Genomic DNA, 14,903 nt, shown 5'->3' with positions numbered 1-14,903 from the left:
TAATATCTGCCTGGCTCACTTGTTAATTTTTTTCAGATATCTAAAATTTTTATTGCCCCTAGGAATGGATGTTTTATATGAGGATGTCAATTATATATGTTTAAAAGAAAAAAAAAACTATCTTTCAGTTTTCTCTTAGGGAAATGGATATTTAGCATTTAATAGGTAAGGTCTGTGTATGTAAGATAGTGTATTTAAAAGAAAGGTTTTAATGGTGCTTCTACATCAGTTAGATCTATCATTTTTATTACTGAGTTAGCTAGAATTGTAGTTTGATAGAAACACAGATAATGCTAAAATTAGTCATCTATTCATTAAAAGGTGTTAATAACAGAATGCACATTACCATTTAGATCTTTTGCATGCTGTTATCTGTTGTGGAATGGGGACAGTGAGGAATGTGTAATTTAATGCAGATTGTATTTTTTATTATGAGTTTCTGATATTATCATAAAGTAGTAAGAATGCTGATCTGCTAATCTTTATTTGGCAAACCAGTTGGTATCAAGAAGACTTATGCTACTCAGTACAAATTCCAAACATAGAGCATAGAGCTGTGTGAATTTCCTTCAGGGTAAACATTGTTGGTCGACTCCTACAATTCTTTTCCAAGCCTGACCTCCCCATAAAGATTTCCATTTTGAAGAGGACGCCTGGAACACTTACAAGCATTGTCTATTTGAAAACGTTTTTTAAGCACCAATCTACCAAAGTTTCCACAAGTCTTAATCTTGTAAAATGGAAATTGACACATGGACTTTGTAGGGGTCTTAGTTTAAGATACATTCCTGAGGTCCCTATTACTAACTAAATTACTTCAAATACATTATCCAGAGGAACACAAAAATCTTCAGGGAATGTTTAGAATTATCTCAGTATTCTAATTTATATACCCTGCTTTCATTAATGATGTCATAGCCTTATTTTGAAGGACCTTTGCTTAGTTGCATCCTTTCCTCCTCTCCTTCTATTAGTAGTCTCAGAAATTAAAAATGGAGAAAACCCCTTGCTTGGATATCTGATTTGGCCCTTATCCTGGAGGTTATATGAGCCAGTACTTTTCAGTGAAGAAATAATACAATATTCTGAAAGACTACTTTTAAAATCCAACATATTTTTCTTGGTATTATTTGGTAATAGTACTTGTCTTTCTTCCTTCCTTCCTCTATATGTCCACTTAATGCAAACATCTTGTAACAGAATATTCAATTTTTATTATAAATTTTAAACTTTTTTTTTAACTTGATCATCAGGTTATGTATTACTAGAACACTGATGATTAGTTTCAATGACCTATTCTAATAGTACGTAGCCTCTCATGGGCGGTAGCACTTTTCATTCTGTTTTAAGACTTTTGTGTTCTTTTAAAATGAACATATTTTTCATGCAGACTTTGAAAACAGAAGCAAGAAAATATCTGCTAGAAGTGTAAATATTATGCTCATTTGCTTACTGGGACCTTTAAAAAGATCTCAAAATCTTGGTGCTGTGCCTTTAAAAAGTAAAGTTCCAATAAAAATCCATTAACTACTTTTAAATATAGCAATCCTCCTGTCCAGCTGTGAAAAGTACTAGATGATACTTATTTGCCATTTGTGTTATTTACGGTCCATGACTTTTATGGTAACTGGTTCCTATTATTGGTTTCTATTAATGTAAAACATAAGTGAACATAAATGAGGCGTGAATCATTTCTTTTTATTAGCCCCACAGTCTTCACTCAGTGCTTGCAGTAAGTCCAGCTGTGACTTGTTAGTGATAACCTATTTAAAGAAGGATATCTTTAAGAATAAAGGCTGTGATTAGGATTCTTTGTCTGTTCATAGTTTCAGAAGGTTTCACTAGTTAAAATCAAGATCAACAATGATGAAAATAAAAATTAATTTTAATACTTCTAAGTCCAGGCTTGTCATTAAACTGCCATGAGTGACACGAGCTCTAATTATATTCCAGGTAAGTTCTTAAGGGTTAATACTAAAGTGAGACATATAGGATATGTCACTTCACCAGCATAGGAGAGGACTTCCTTCTATTTATCAATGTTTTTAAATGGTAGATACTGACACAATCAGTTATAAAACAATATACTCTGGAAAAAAAAGACATATGTGTATTTTTTTCAGAATTACAAAGTTAATGTGAAATTAGATCTTTTAGAAATGGACTATGTGCCTATAGTACTGAAGTCATGTGTTTGCATTCTGTTAGAATAATTGTGTCTTAAGCCATGCATTAAGCTCCCTTCCAGGTAGGTTTATAGTTACATTGAAAAGAGCATGTTCTTTAAAGTTTGTTCTATGCAAAGTAAAATTCTTAAGTTTTCTGCTTAAGCAGAATTTAGATATAGTTAATGCTTGTTTTTTATTTCACTGATACTTTTTTGGAAGTAAAAACAAAATTTTCTGAATCAGTTCTAACCATTTATTTGTTTAAAATTTTAAGTATTTATTAGTAGGTAAATAAATTTGGAGTGCACTCTCTTTGAAGCTTTAGAGTATGTTATCAACCTTTCTGTTATTTGTAAGTCTCTATCAAAATGAACAGCTTTAATTACTTTGGGAGAAGAGTCTTGCTACACTTCCCAAACATTCTGTGTCCTGTTTTGTCAGCGATATGCCATGAATAAAAGAAGGGAAAGAGAAGAACTGTAAGCCCAAACAGAGCACTTGTATTATCCTGCACCTTTCAGGGGCCGTTCCGTGATCCCGCTGAAGTGTTGCAGCAGCGCTACAAGCCCATGGAACCAACGCTGCGAGTGAGAGAGTCCATGTATTCATCACCAGCCAAGGCCAGAGAGCCAACACGAGGGGAGGAATGGAGAAATTCCATCCATGGCAGTCAGTGAGTTCTTTGGCTCTTCTTATATTGTTGTGAGAATGTTTTCTTTATTCCATTGCTTTCAGAAACCTTTCATGCCTGACAAAATGAAATGTCAAACCTGACAGCTTACTAGAAAACATTTTATGTATATACTTCTAAATTCTGTGTCCTCAGATTATAAACTGCTCAGGGCAGAGACCCTATCTTGTAATTGCTTGACATGTGCCATCCGTATCTATGAGTGTCTAAAAGAACTTGTAATATTAATAATATGTGATGCAACAGATGGTTTTAATGGAGAATAAGAAAACAAATGCAAATTCTGTCTTGCCACATGCACCTTGCCAAGGAAAAAACACAGTTTTTGTCTTCATATTCTGGAAACTTACTGGTTATGGGAAGAAAAAATGGTGTTGCATGCCAATAAGACTTGTTTTCTCTACCACGGCTCATTTGGAAGGGGAAGGAGCATATGTTGCATGTTAGAACATGACACAAAAACTAGAATAATCTTTGAAGCAGTTTGATTTCCTAAGCCATGGCAGCTGTAATAGTGCCAGACAGGCCAGTTCTTTTCCATAAAATCTCAAATACAGCCATAATCCATTACAAAAGATTAAGGCTTCTGTCCCAAAAGATTTAAGGCTGTTGCCAAAATATTTCCTTTTAAAATTTTTTTTTAGCATGATGACTGTTAAACACTGTTTTATCCAATCATAATAAAAGCCTGCTAAGTCACTTTCTCTGCCTTTGTAGTTAACTAGGAAAAGAATTATGTTTTGCCAACCTTTTCCTTGAATTCACTGCTCTTGGCAATCCTTTGGCCCTTCAATACAAAATTCAGGACAGAAGGGAATCACTTTTCCTCATGAGCAGCCTGCGATCACTGGCACATGATGTTTTGCTATCTTTGATCTGTTTCATGCCTTTTTATGAGCTCCATATTGCTATATATCACATTCAGGACTGGGACTTAAGAGTGCCAGAATCAATTGTGTTTACGTGGTTTAACTTCTATGTGTTTATTTTTGGACCATTTCCCCCAATTTAATATTAATAGTAACTTTGAAAGAAAATTCTATTCAGAAACAGTTTTGAAATTCAAAAAATATTTTATTTAGACTACTTTTTCACTTTTGGGCAACATTTTTGGTGGGTTTTTTTTGTTTCATTGTTTTTTTGTGGTTTTTTTTTGTTTGTTTAGTGAGAGACAACACTATTTCTTTCATACCAAAATCATAAGCGAGTTCAGTTACAAGTACAAATATACTCCCCTTTTCTATTTCTCTCTGTATTCTTTCATGTACTGGTGTGTGGAGGAGGAAACAGCTTAATTTTCACATCTCAGCATAAATGTCTGTTTTTTTCATTTTCATTTTTATATAAAATTTCTGCTGGTGAAATTTAAAAGAACCCCTATTACTAGGTAGTAATTAATACTCTACCTCTCATTTAAAGTGTTTTCTTCACTGAATTAGTTGTGATTGATGCATTCCCACTGAGGTTAGATGATGTCCTTCATTTATAGGCATGACTACATTGCCCAGTCTTTATTTGATGAAGTTTACCCCAGACATTACTGTGTCAACACTTTCAGAAGGTCAGACCTTGCAATAAATGTTTCACTGACTCTTCAGTGAGGGAATTGTGAAGATTTGGTCTTGTACAGTTTAAATTTGAAGCCTCCAATTTTGGTAGATATTATTTCATGTGGATCTTTATTTACCTTATGGGTAAGGAAGCATTTAATGCCATCCTTAATGCACAGAAGCAATGTCCCAACAATCAATGATTCTCAGCTTCATGCACACTAAATGCAGAGTGTATTATACATTTTCAGGCTGTGATCATTCCATGTGTGCTTCTTATTCAACCAGCCATGCAAGGGTCACATCTGTAACCTTGAAAAGGTGATGACAGAGCTGCAGGTCATCACCAGGACTAATGCTCACTGGTAATGCTGCAGCTGCTGCGTGGGATGTTGGTCTCCAGGGAGGAGCCAGCAAAGAGTTACTCAGATTCTACAGTAGTTTTTTCTCAGCAGTGTCTATTATGAATTGACAAATTTCTGTTTCTTGCTATGTAATTGTGTACTTTGGGACTTTATTTCTTCCTGGTGGTGCTTCCTATGCTGATTATTTTTCTGTTTTAGAAAATAAAGAGAGAATGAGCAGCAGAAGTATGTGGCATTTGTTGAGAAAGCTTGTGTTTGCATGAATGACATTTGCATTGATATGTATATTTCCTGAGTAGGTATTGTGTTGGGTCTCTTAAGACAGAAAGATTGTTGGCATGTACCTGAAATTTTCAGCAACATTCAGAATTCACTCAAATCTCTAATTATCAGTGGTTGTTTACAGGATGATAAGATGAGTGTTGCAAGGTCTGAGAAAGTTCTTACTTTTGATAAAAAGCACAAAATATTTGGAAAAGTTGTGAGAGAGTTTGAGGCAGGCCGAAGCAGTACAAATGAAACCAAAAGAGAATATACTATGCTCACTTAAAGCAACTGCTGGAATTCCCTTTTCTGTAATGGAAAAGCAACTGGGTAATCCAGCCTAATAAAAATGATTTCTTTTTCTCATGTAATTGAAGCTGTTACTACCTTATTGGGCTATTTTTCATACAAATGAAGTGATTTCCCCCTCCACTTGGATAAGAATGACAATTGCATTCCTTTGGGATGGTCACAATATAGTGTCTAGTTTGAGACAACAACTGCTGGATCCAGCAGATTTAGATGAAGCATAAAAAGTTCTTTCCTCAGTTGTGTGCAGGCACATGCTGGCCTAATTTTCCAGAGAACAAAAATGTAAATTATTTTCATTAACTTTGATGAAATCTGTCTCATATAATATGCCTCATACTTCGAAGTATACTATTAAACATCTTTATGAAGTCAGCAAACATCAGAACAAGATGCAGTGTGGTGATAGCAATAGTGTAAGGCTTAGGTTTCCTAATTTATTGTAGACTTCTGGCGTGACATCAGAAACATTATCTCAGCTTCTGGCTGTGTCTGTGCTCAGTGCTGTGCTGAAGATGCACAGCCTGGTCCTGCTCCCACTGGTTCACTGGTGTGCAGCAATGTTTGCACATCCTGCCTCTCCCGTGCTGTGTGAACACAGCAGCACCCAGCTCCTCATGGACTTATTTCCAGCAAGATTGTGGTTTTCTTTAGAGCAGCTGAGGTGCTGTTGCGCTGCCCTGTGCTGGGCAGAACAGATACACTTGCAGAGAAATTAGTGACCTAAATAAGCTCTGTACTTGGAGAGCACCAATGCTATGAACTGCCTGGTATTAATTGTAAGAAAACTTAAAATGCAAGTCACTTTAAGGTTTAGAGTTTTTAAAAAAATCTTTTCATTTCTAGAATTATAAAATCTTGTACAATTCTTTTATCTCTGACTTAGCTGCAGTGAAAATGGCTACTACATTTTTTTGTCATACAAACACAACACATCCGAAAACTTTTTTCAAATTATATTTAGTTTGTCATATGCTTTGCAACTTCAGCAATTTGCATATTTTCCGGACTGTTATTGTATTATGATAAACAGGGATTATCATATATTTTCAGATAATGTTTTCTTAACAATTCAACTTCTATTTGTAACTCTTCCATTTATTTTAATTACTAGCACAGTGTGCAACATTTATTAATCAGCAGAGTCTTTTTAAGTTAAAATACTAAATTAGCTAACCCCATTAACACAGAATACTCCAAACAAGCAGTAATAGGAGAGGTAGTTACTGTGCAAATCGTATTATACATGCGGGTGCTCTAGGGCACAGTTAAGCATGATTACCCTCTTTTGATCCAGTATTCCTCTGCTTCTTCCAGCTAATTTCCACTGGAAATTTACAAAGTAGCGCCTTCATTTTTCCTTCTTAATTTTTCTAATGAAGTTCTGGTACTTTATAACACTGGGAATGCAGATAATAAGTCTGTGTATAATTAAGAAGTTCCGGAATTTGCTGCAGAAGAGATCTCTTTTACTTCCTACAGGAACTAGGCTGTGCTTTTATTTGCCACATTACATTATCACAGACAGAGGTTAAATAAAAATGGCCAGAGAATTTTTAGATTTACTGATGTTACAATCAAAGTGATTGATAATTTTTTAATAAACCACATATTTAGTATATTACCAGAAACAATATTTGTACTAAGGCACCCAAGTAGGCTTCTCATGGCAAAATCAGTGCAGTAAAGATAATGTCACTAGATATGCTAAATAAAATATTCCATCTTTTTTCTTGTATCTAACAATTTGATTTTAATATACATGCATTATAAACTAAATAATGTCTGCCCTGCTGCAGTTGTTTTGCTATGGAAAACCATTATGCTTCCTTCTTTGTTCCCTAAGTGAAAAGATTGGATTTGATGAAAAAATTACTTCAGATATAATACAAATTTGAAAGCTTAAAATTAATGTCGTGTTTTATTAAAGAAAAAGAAGAAGATAAAATATTCACAGATTCCTGATAGAGAAGCATGGCTTGTTTGGAGCTAATTGTTCATGGAATTCTTCAAAGCGAGATGAATTTGAATTAAATCAAGACAACAAAGAATGGAATTGCTATTGTATAAAAACACTTTAGATAAAAATTTAACAATGTCATAGAGTTAATATTTTGCTGGCATTTTTCCTACTAAATTACAAAAGTGTACAGTACACTTTTCCTACTAAATTACAAAAGTGTACAAATGTAAAAGTTTGAAAAGCCATGTAACAGTACTCTGTTTTATATTTCTAACTGTGCCCTGGCAGTGCAGCATGTGTGGCAGTCCAGCAGTAGATTTGGCAGATCTTTCTCAGAAGCCTGGGTATGTTTTGAAGCTTTTCTGGGATCAGGATTACCTGCTTGCTGCACTAGACTGCTGGGATTTTGCCTCTTGGGCAGATTTAGAGAACACGCTGAGGGACCACTCCATTTTTTTGTGGCCATTTAAATTTCAATAAAAAGTCACTGCCTCTGTCCTGTGTCCTATTGGTAGGTTCCATATAGCATTGGGACACTTGCCCAGCAGTCAGTGATGGACCTGGGAAATTCTCCTTCCTGCTTGCGCTGCTGTGCTCCTCTCACACTGCCACAGACATCAGAAACCAGTTCCTGCTGCTGCTCCTGTCATCTCTGTCAATCCAGTTCAAAAACCTTCAGCATGTAAAAGGCCTTTTCCATCTCCTGTCAAAGTAGTAAGAGAGATTGCAATAAAAGAGGCAGACTAAAGGGAAGAAATGGTAGGTGAGGAAAGTAGGAACAAAAATCGTGGAGGGGGAGTGTAAACATGTGAGGGGAAAAAAGGTTTAGAAAGATGATATTAATAGTAGAAGGAAGGTCCAGGACAGGATGAGAGATAAAAAGATTTTTATTTTTGTTAGCAACAAATATCTGTAGTGCCTTTGAAATTTAGATACCTCTAGCAGCTGTCAGGTCCTGGTTTGGCTACTAAGTGAAGCCTTCTAAGTCTTTTTAGGCTAATTAGGTTGGGGTCCTGGCAGCAGTGCAGCTGGCCTTCATCACCAGTGACACAGCCAGCCTTGGTCCTGATCCTTCTCAGGTTATATGTGAGTAATACTGCCATTTGTAATTTCTCATTTTTGGTTCCAACCCTTTCCTCATTTTGATTGTATCCTTTGACATATTTCTCATTCAGGCTGATATGAAATAATTTTTCATTTTTCAATATATTTATTTAGGGAAAGTTCACCTTCCATTAAGTCATCTTTTGGGAAGTCTCAGTTTATACTTTTTCTTATGGCCCAATAAAAAACTTTTTTCTTATGGCCCAATAAAACATCAATACAGAATTTAATTCTTCTTCGATTGGTACTTCTGTCTGTCATGTTTACTGAAAACATTATGAATTTCTGAATTTACACTTAAATCACAAGGAAAAGCTGAAAAGTACATGTAGGAATAATGAGTGAATGTTTTGAAATCTAAACTATTGGAATCTAAACTTGTACAGTTGATAATGGTATCTTGGTCTGAATTTAATGTTCTTCTTCCATCACTCTCTTCTGACACTTTCAGAGCACATACTGTCATTAATTTTGGGACAAGCTGTATCAGTGTATACAAAGAAGTACAGAACATAATAACATTACTGAAGTGTTTTGCAGTGCTATTACTTCTTCTTCTTCTTATTGGTTGGGGGGATATAATGACTTTGGTATTACTCCCATTAATTTGGTTATCTGACTTAACATGAAAAATTGTTGTAATTCTTTTAATTACTTATTCACATAAGGTGAATTCTCACTTACTTTAAGCAGACACTGAATTTACAAGCATGTTGTTAGAGAATCATCACTTTAAAGATTTGCCCCCTGACTCTGAGAGCAGAACTGTAAACAGAAGAAAAAGCTTCTACTCGATACCATTATCCTCTATTATATTTTTTCTTTAATTTAAAAGAATATACTGCTTGTTATGTCTCAAAGTGTTAATTTTGGGGTGTTTTTTTTTGAATCATAGAACCTACATTACTCTGAGAATTTGTTTGCCAAAAGACAAAGATTAACTGATCCACAGTAAAATTAAAAACTCTATGTAGAATTTTTTATTTTAGGAAAATTATAATAATTTACTTCTACTTTCCTCAAGATTTTTAATTATTTTGTCTGTAATGCATTTTACAGACATGGTATTCATATGAAATTATGAATGCTCTGGCTCAACTAAATTCTGTGCATATATGGGTAAATCCCAAAACTGCAAGCCTTGTCTTCTCAGCTATCCAATCCCCTGAGAAAGCCAATTTTCTTTCATGTCTGAACAAAAGAAAAATGTACTATTAAAATGCAATTCAGAAGTGATAAAAACTGCAAGTGGAGCAGCCAGCTCACAGCACCTTCAATGTATTCTCTGGGACACTGGGGCCACATTAATTTTTGTGTGTGTGTGATGTCCATCCCATGTGCAAATTAGCATTACAAGTACCCTAATCTGTCTTGTGTGAGGGTGTCCTTTCCCATGGGTATACACATGCTACTATAGCTTTTTTTTTATTTAGAAGTCTGCTAACTCAGGGTTTTCTTTTCACTAACTTTATATGGCATTTGTTTGTGGCATGTTATAGAAGAAGTTGATACAGCTGGAAAGATTCTCAAACCATTTCTTTTTATGAGGTGGAAAGAAAGAAAAATAATTTTAAAAACCACTCAAACAGTTGTTGATAAATCAGTTAATCAAAATAATTTGTTTTCTGCATCTGTATCAGCTGAGAGACAAAGAAGAGTATCTTAATCCTAATTTTTGTAAAACTTTGTTTGCCTAACTCTTATGGGGACTCTGGATTCTGAAAAGCTTTCAGCTGAGGAAGGGTTCTAATTAACTACATTTCTTGTCATAGGATTCAAAAGTGATATTTTTGACTTCTGAAGCATATCTTTCTAATTTTACTGAGAATTATTTTTCCCTGCACTTCTAGAATTAAGAACACATGTTGATTTTTTTCAGAATACCAGCAATGATAAACTTAATTTCCAGTGTTTTACTTTATAGTAAAATGTACTTGTTTGCTCTCATGACTCTCCTGGAAACTGAAATTGATGGAACTAAGATGTGTTTGTAGGGTGTCTTGCAGATCTTCTATATACAAGATGTTTTTCACTTTCCTTCATACAGTTTGCTGTGGAACCTACCCAAAAAACCTGTGGTTGTCCTTGGCAGTTAGGGACATCCATCTGAAAACCCCTTCCAGCAGGTAGCTGGAGCTTCACTGCTCACTGGCACTATCTAAGCAGCAAGTCCATCATCATTATCACCGAAAATGAAAGAACCTGGCTCAAAAAGATTGCTAATTAGGACATAATTATAACTTAAGAGTAAAGTACACAGTCAATGAATTCTGAAGAAACAATTTCTCTGTTTTGTGGTTTACAAATATGAGCAAGTTTCTGTTCTGCTAATGAGAATATGGTTTATTTAGCTTTGGCTATGACAAAGCAAGGATGCCTGTCTCCAGAGGTGATGTCTGTCCTCGTGCATGGGGCGTGCCTGCCACTGGCAGCTGGCACAGGCTGCACTCTCTGCTAGGACCTGAGGCATCAGCAGGCACCTCCCAGCAAAGGGGCCCCTGATTGTCCTGCACACATCCCACCAGTTGTCAGTGCAGATACACACAAAGTAATAATCTACTCATGCAAGTGAACCAAGTTAGATCCTTGTGCACAAAGTCTTCATTTTATCCTGTTGAAGCTCACTGTCTCTTTGCTCCAAATTTATTCTGAAAAAGGCTGCAGGAGAAATTGCAGTAATCCTCTCACAATACTGAGAGGGAACATCAAGAAGGTAGTGAAAAATATCAGGAACATATGTACACATCATCTCCTGCAGCACTGATTTACATCAATCCTGTGGCATCTAGAGAAGAGCATAACTGATTCTAAAATATTCTTGAATTTCAGGTTTCTGCCATTTTCTTCATATCATAAAAATTATGAGAAGTATGAGCCATCACTTTGTAAGTCAGGCAAATATGGCCAAGAAGCTTATGGAACTAAATATTTCAGAGAAGTATATCCTAAGAAGTGGATAGCAGACAAGGTAAGTCATTGCAAAGTCAATAATTGATTTACTTTTTTAGATTGATATTTTATTAGAACTAAGTGAATTTCAGTATGATCCAGCAATCATGGAATCCAACAGGATTCTTTCTAGCATGTTATAAAATCATGTAGTTAGAGCTGTGATGAGATGTGAAATTTCCTTGACTCTCTGGTAAATTCAATTTGAGGAAATTCAACACCTATTGGTCCTACAAGATCAGGATTTAAGACCCTGATTAAGTAAAGCTTCAGTTAATGCATTTTCCTAAGTTTCATTCTGTTTGAATTGCCTTTTCTGATTTAAGAGAGGTTGTATATTTACTCTTTCACATTAAGATAAACTTCAGGAAATTATAGGAAAACCTGATTAAAACAACACAATATTTTAGTGCTTATATTCTTCGGAAAAATCTTAAAATTAGCGAATAGCTGTTTTTTATTTTAAGAAGACCTTGGTAAATTTCCTGCTTTGTCAGGAGCATCTCATGTATGTCTGGTTTTGTAGTGCTGTAAGAGGTAATTTTTCTAAGAACACGAGTTTGTCTAGTGTTTGTGTTACTCGTATTTGTATTAAGTATTTTAATCACTTTAAAATTTCTGAGTGCAAAAAGGGTAATGGACTTTGGCTCTGTGCTGCACTCTCTACCCATACAGTTAGGGGACTCTGGAGCTTCTTTTGTAGGAGGAGAGGCTGAGACAGCTGGAACACTTCAGTCTGGAAAAGAGAAGGCACAGGGGAGATCTTATTGAAGTCCATAGACACCTGATAAGAGCAAAGAAGAACAGGACCCCAAACTTCTCTCACACTCCATAGTGTCCAGGGACAAGAGTCAATGAACGCAAATGAAGTGCATGAAATTCCATCTGAACACAAGAAAACACTATTTTTTTTAATTCTTCTTTTTCTTTTTCTGTGTGGGTGACAGAGCACTGGCACAAGTTGCCCAAAGAGGTTGGATAATCTTTATCTTTGGATATATCCATGGTCTAGGCAACCTGCTCTAGCTGAGTAGGGGGGCTATAGAGGGTGATCTCAAGAGGTCTCTTCCTACCTAAACAATTATGGAATTTTGTAAGATGTAATTAATTATTTCCTTGAGAGCAGTTTAACCTTTGTAAATATACAGCAAGTTCCAAGGAATCTTAGTTTGAGAAGGAACATTTTAAAAAGATTTTTCCTCAAAACTTTAAGGTTTAGAAATGAGTTCAGAGTAAAGTTTTGGTATTTCAACATGCATTAACTGTATCTCCTTGCAAATAAAACATCAAAAATCAAACAAAAATATTTCTGAATTTCAAAGGCAAGGAGTGGAAGATATGACTGGCTGAAGTCCCACAGTATGATATATAGAAACTACCTAAATGTCTTATTTCTGGTACTTGTATGTCCTGTAAAGACTTTGTTTTCCAGTTCTTAGCAGTTCTTGCCCAGGCTCAGATGATGATATAAAAAATGAGCTGAGCAGTTCTTGCTCAGGCTCAGATGATGATATTTATACTGTATATCATATCACACATTTATAAACCATGGGCTTAGCTAAAAAACTCACTTTACTTGTGATCTTGGATAGATACCAACCTAAATCTCTGGTGGTGAATAGCTGTATACATTAACCCAACATGACATAGAGCATTCCAACCCCAATTCTAAATCAATATGAAGCTTCCATTAGGAGCCTCTTGCCCCAGCAGAGAGATAAGGGGAGAAAAGGGCTATTTATGACATACCTAATGCTTTAATGGGTCATTATTATCGGGAAAAAAACCAAAAAATAACCTCAAAACCTCAAGCTCCTCATGGCAGTTTAATGGAAAAAGGCCCATAGGCAGGTGTGAGGTCATACTTTCCTAACTCTTAAATTTGATAGGACTCTGTGACACTTTCTTATTTCTAAACTCTATGAAAACTTTAAATATATCAATGCAATGAACAAAATTATCTGTTCTAATGAATCACAAGACTGACTGGCATGTAAAAAAATAGTAGAAAACAAAAAGGATTTTTGCTTGTCTGCTTAACATAACCCTCTTTTGAGTTTACCACAAGGTTATATCTTTGTGGATGCAACCTCTATTACAACCTGAATAACTGATAACGCTGCCATGATCTCCGTTCAGTTTCTGACAGTCTTATGCTAAACAAGTTTCTTGTGTTGCTGCTGTTAAGGCTGTGTAAGTTCTTCCAAGGAGTCAAGTCAGTGGTCAGTTGATCAGTGACATGTCTGAGCTGCTGAGGTATTATTTAATGTTAGTTGATACTGGGTGGCTTTTTTAAATATTAAATACAAACAATTTCTTTGTGTCTGTGTGTGCACAAGCATGTCCTAGTTGTATTTTCCAGAGGTTTTCATGTGTTTATTACTATGCAATTTAATTCAAGTCACAAAAAGATTAGTATGTAAATTATATAATTACTTTAGAAGCAAAATGAACAACAATGAAAAATATTACCTTGTTACATTTCTTCTGGAAAATGAAAGGATATTAGCATAGGCTTCCTCTAAACATAATTACCATATCTATGTGAGGAAAAGTTAGTAGTTTTTTTTATCTAGTTATAATCTGAAAATTTTTATCTCACTCCGTTTACATTTCAAAGAAGTTTGAGTTAAGGGAAAAAGTGTTCTGTTCTAATTCTTCATTATAAATGAACAAGAAATGGAAATTCCTTTCACTATACCTTTAGTGAAACTGAATCTAGTTAGTTTACTCAGTAAATCAATATAAAACGTAAAACTGCTTATATATTTTAAGTTTTACACCATCTATCTAAATACATGGGAATGCCTTTGATAGGATTAATGTAAGAAGCTTCAATATAAAAAATTTGCTAGTCACTAGGAATTTTATCTACAATGATAGGTTCCAGTGTAGATGGACAGCCAAGGGATCAAATGCACTAACTATAGTCTTTCAGCTATCAAAACACTCACATATGTTCATATTTGCTGAGGCAGAAATAATAGCTTACAGTCTTTAATCGGTATTGGAATTAGTTTGCATATGCATTTTAGAAAACTGACTTTAATGACAGCATTTAATGTTTTCTTATTTGTCAAATTCAGGAAGTGATAGTTTAAGATGTTCCATTCTGATAGATTCTTCCCTCTGATGCCTTATTATAGGTGAATTACAGTACAACTGAATCAGTTTCATTATTTGCACAGGCATTTTGGCCCGAAACAGGATTTTATTATCTACAAAGCATAAAAATACCCAGGACTGCAAAGAATTAATTTAGAGAACCTAAGCATATTGCACAGAACATAAAGTTGACCTTTACCGTCTACAGCTTTTGGAATGGAGTGGGATGTGGAACACATCATAGATTTAATGTGGCACAACGCTGTCTGCAGAAACTTGGGTGGGACTGTGACTGCCTGCCCGTTGCACCCGGTGATTGAATCTGCTGTCACCAGCATCCTGATAATAATGAACATTCAGCTTAACGACCGTGATTATGATTATCATAATTGATGTGCAAGAGCAGTGTGTGGGGATCATTACAGCTGAACTGTA

General features: G+C 35.2%; 1 protein-coding gene across 1 annotated transcript in view; it reads left to right on the top strand.

Annotated features, from left to right (window-relative positions):
* The window catches only part of SPATA17 (spermatogenesis associated 17), an 85,565-nt gene that overhangs the window by 54,533 nt on the left and 16,129 nt on the right, over positions 1-14,903 (top strand). Inside the window, exons 8-9 of the mRNA XM_030946425.1 lie at positions 2,690-2,841; positions 11,244-11,382. Coding sequence (XP_030802285.1) covers positions 2,690-2,841; positions 11,244-11,382 — 291 coding nt within the window. The remainder of the gene's footprint in view (positions 1-2,689; positions 2,842-11,243; positions 11,383-14,903) is intronic.

This window comes from Camarhynchus parvulus, chromosome 3, assembly GCF_901933205.1.
Source record: "Camarhynchus parvulus chromosome 3, STF_HiC, whole genome shotgun sequence".
Classification (NCBI taxonomy): domain Eukaryota; kingdom Metazoa; phylum Chordata; class Aves; order Passeriformes; family Thraupidae; genus Camarhynchus; species Camarhynchus parvulus.
This window is presented reverse-complemented; position numbering and strand designations above follow the sequence as displayed.